This window comes from Solanum lycopersicum, chromosome 2, assembly GCF_036512215.1.
Source record: "Solanum lycopersicum chromosome 2, SLM_r2.1".
NCBI classification, from domain to species: domain Eukaryota; kingdom Viridiplantae; phylum Streptophyta; class Magnoliopsida; order Solanales; family Solanaceae; genus Solanum; species Solanum lycopersicum.
The window spans coordinates 64,291,891-64,294,841 of record NC_090801.1 but is presented as its reverse complement, the minus strand read 5'-3'; the positions used below and the strand labels follow the sequence as shown (position 1 = coordinate 64,294,841).

Below are 2,951 nucleotides of genomic sequence, written 5' to 3'. Positions count from 1 at the left end.
TTGGAGGGTAAATCAAATGATCAATTAATTGCAGAGATATAGTAGCTGGATGTACAAATTAAACAATTATCACAACGACTTAGATATTATATACACGGATTTTTCTATGGTTTTCGAAGAACGAGAAGAAAAGTGATAGGCCTAATTTCCTCTTTCTCCATTTCTTCATCCACCAATCTACCATATTCTTTAAACAACCCTTCTATAATTGCTTCTCCAAAATGGTGAGCCAGCATTGATTCTTGGATTGATCTAACTGTCATAGCCACCATTGTCCCATAGCTCATGCCTTTTCCAATTGTTTTCTCTATTTCAAACATTTCAAGCCTCTCCACTTCAAAACACCCGTTTTCTCTTGCTACCTTTTCTATTTCTTCCTTGCAAGGTGCATAAAAGTGTACTTCGTAAGAATCAAGCTTTTCCTTTTCCACTTCACCCTGTAACAATAATCACAAATTAATAATTACATACAATCATCCAAAAAACCTAGTATTGCTTATGAAATTTCTCACTTATCGGTTTCTAAAGAGATCTTTGATTCTATCATTAAATACTACTACTAACACCTCACACCTGTTAAAGCATGACAAGTCTCACATCGGTGGTTAATGAGCTAGCTTTTGAGTGTGAGTTACGCCTAAGACCTAGTTTCACATGGTATCAGAGTAGGGCCCGTCTCACCCGATATTGGGACCCCCAAAAATCAAAATTGCCCATGCACTAGATGCTAAGCACTGAGCATTAGTTTGGGAGTTTAAAAATGATTTCACATAGGGCTGAACATTTGTGAGTGGACAACTTTAATGTTCTACGGCCCAAACTATACATGAGATGGATTTTGCTCTGATATCATAATAAAATTAAGCCTTGACACACCAAAAATAGATGAAAAGGAAGAGTGTTATTCAAACCTTACAAGGCGATCACCTGTCTCATTATCACGAAACTTTTTCCATTCCTGAACAATTACACTATAAGTGCTAGACATTAAATTGAGTAACGCATAATGTTTACTATATATTGTTAAGTATGTGCATTTAAATTTAATTGCATATCCGGTAAATTCTTCATTTATGAAAACTTTATACAAACAGTAAACTAAAAATTAATTACTAATGACTGAGGATTACCTTGCTAATTAAATTTGTTAATGCTTGATAGAGGATTTTCCAGAAGAAAGCATTTCCTCTGTCAACATGATTAAAACCTTCTCTTCCTAATAAAATTAGCACCATCTTTCCTCTACTAACCAGCTCATCCGACCGTGATTGAAGAAACAATGAGAAGTCTTCCTTAAACTGATCAAAGTAAACTTTCGAAACCTCACAAGGACTATTTTCAGATATGTATATGCTTTTTTTGTTCAAGGAATTCCCCTGTTCATCATACAGTCCTCGTGGAACCTAACACAAAAAAATTTAAAGAAATAGTTATATATCCATTTTATTTACTGTGATTGCTAACCTAGAATAATAGTATGTTGAGTTTTACTTTGTAATAATTGTTTTGAAGTTTCAAGTTACTTCGAATAGACATATTTGTTCGTGAAAAAGAATGATTCTTTTGATAAGTGTATTCTCAACTTCTTTACATAAAGTAAATATATATATATATATATATATATATATATATATATATATATATATATATATATATATATATATATATATATATGCTGAATGATCTTGTCCGTAAGTCTCCAAATAATAAACGGACAAGTCATTTTGACGCCACAAATAGTGTAAGTAAAAGATGATGGGTTTATAATATTGAATTGAAGAGACAAACCTTAGAAAGCCAGTGCAAACTATAAGAGGAATAGATAAAGTGCAAGCAATGATCTGGAAAAAGTCTTCCATAAAATGAGCCTGGATAAGCAGCTACATATATATTTGATGAATTAGTTACTCTATTTTCATCATCATCACTTCCATCTTTCTGCTTTAACCATTGATGAAATTCAGGTAAGGCCTGGAATATTGCGTTGAAATCGTTTGTTGGAAGGTCGTTTAGAAATACTCGAAACTCCGGTGCTGATTGCTTCAGCTTATTGTGGCTGATACCTTCGATTTTATCCAGGATGTCTTTAATGTTTGACAAAGTATTAGGTCCTGAGGAACAACCTAAGTCAGCTATGCCTATGCTTTTAGGCTTTGTTGCTACATATACTTCTTCCACTGTCTCGAGAGTTATATGCTTTACCATTTCAGATGCCTTCTTCTGCATAAACAAATACTTCATGTGATAATTAGTCCATATGAAAAGAATTTAATTTACAATTTTAGTTAGAGACGTGTAACGCCCAAACAATTCACTTATTTTGAACCAGAGTGAGTAAGTATAGTGAGCAAGTATACATTATTATGTGAGGGGAAATTTGATGTATTGTAAAAGAAAAAGAGTGAGAGACCTGAAGTGAAGAATTTCTGGAATAGCTAGTTTCTCCAACTCCTCCTGTCATGTGGAAGACTTTCTCAACATCCATGGTAGTGATGATGAGTATGAGAGTATGATTTCTTCAAGCTTTACACTCAATTGTGTGTTTTCCATCTCCTTTTAAAGGAGAATAAAGGGGTTTTCTTTTATTTTGGTGTCATCTCAAGTCTTATCAAAATTCAAAAGTAGTTGTCAAAATAATTATCATGAGTGGAGAAAAAAACTACTCCTATCGATCACTTTTTCTAATATCATAAATTTTAAAAGTTTTTTTTTTTGTGTCAAATCAAATAATGTTATATAATTTTTTAAAAATTAAGACAGAGGAAGAACGTAGAAATAGTAAGAAATTTTTCGGTCTTGGTAAATTTTTTGAATGACATACTCCATGAGCAACGAGATTATTAAGATTTAAGAGGGTGTTCGTCTACTCTTTAAGCTAAAATGAATCAAACATTACGATTTAACATTCAGGCAATAAATATGTTTTATTTGATCAAAATATCAACAGCATT

General features: G+C 32.4%; 1 protein-coding gene across 2 annotated transcripts; it reads right to left on the bottom strand.

The window, feature by feature from the left end:
• Positions 1-2,951, bottom strand: LOC101265985 (probable methyltransferase TCM_000336). 2 transcript variants are annotated; one of them, XM_010318085.4, is made up of 5 exons: positions 2,411-2,601; positions 1,789-2,220; positions 1,131-1,403; positions 912-958; positions 1-437 (listed from the first exon to the last, which is right to left on the bottom strand). In XM_010318085.4, the coding sequence occupies exons 1-5, from the start codon at positions 2,483-2,485 to the stop codon at positions 368-370; spliced, it is 897 nt and encodes a 298-aa protein (XP_010316387.1). In that variant the 5' UTR covers positions 2,486-2,601; the 3' UTR covers positions 1-367. The 2 variants fall into 2 exon arrangements, with proteins under 2 accessions (XP_010316387.1, XP_004232429.1); XM_004232381.5 differs by lacking the exon at positions 912-958 and having other exon boundaries at positions 2,411-2,951.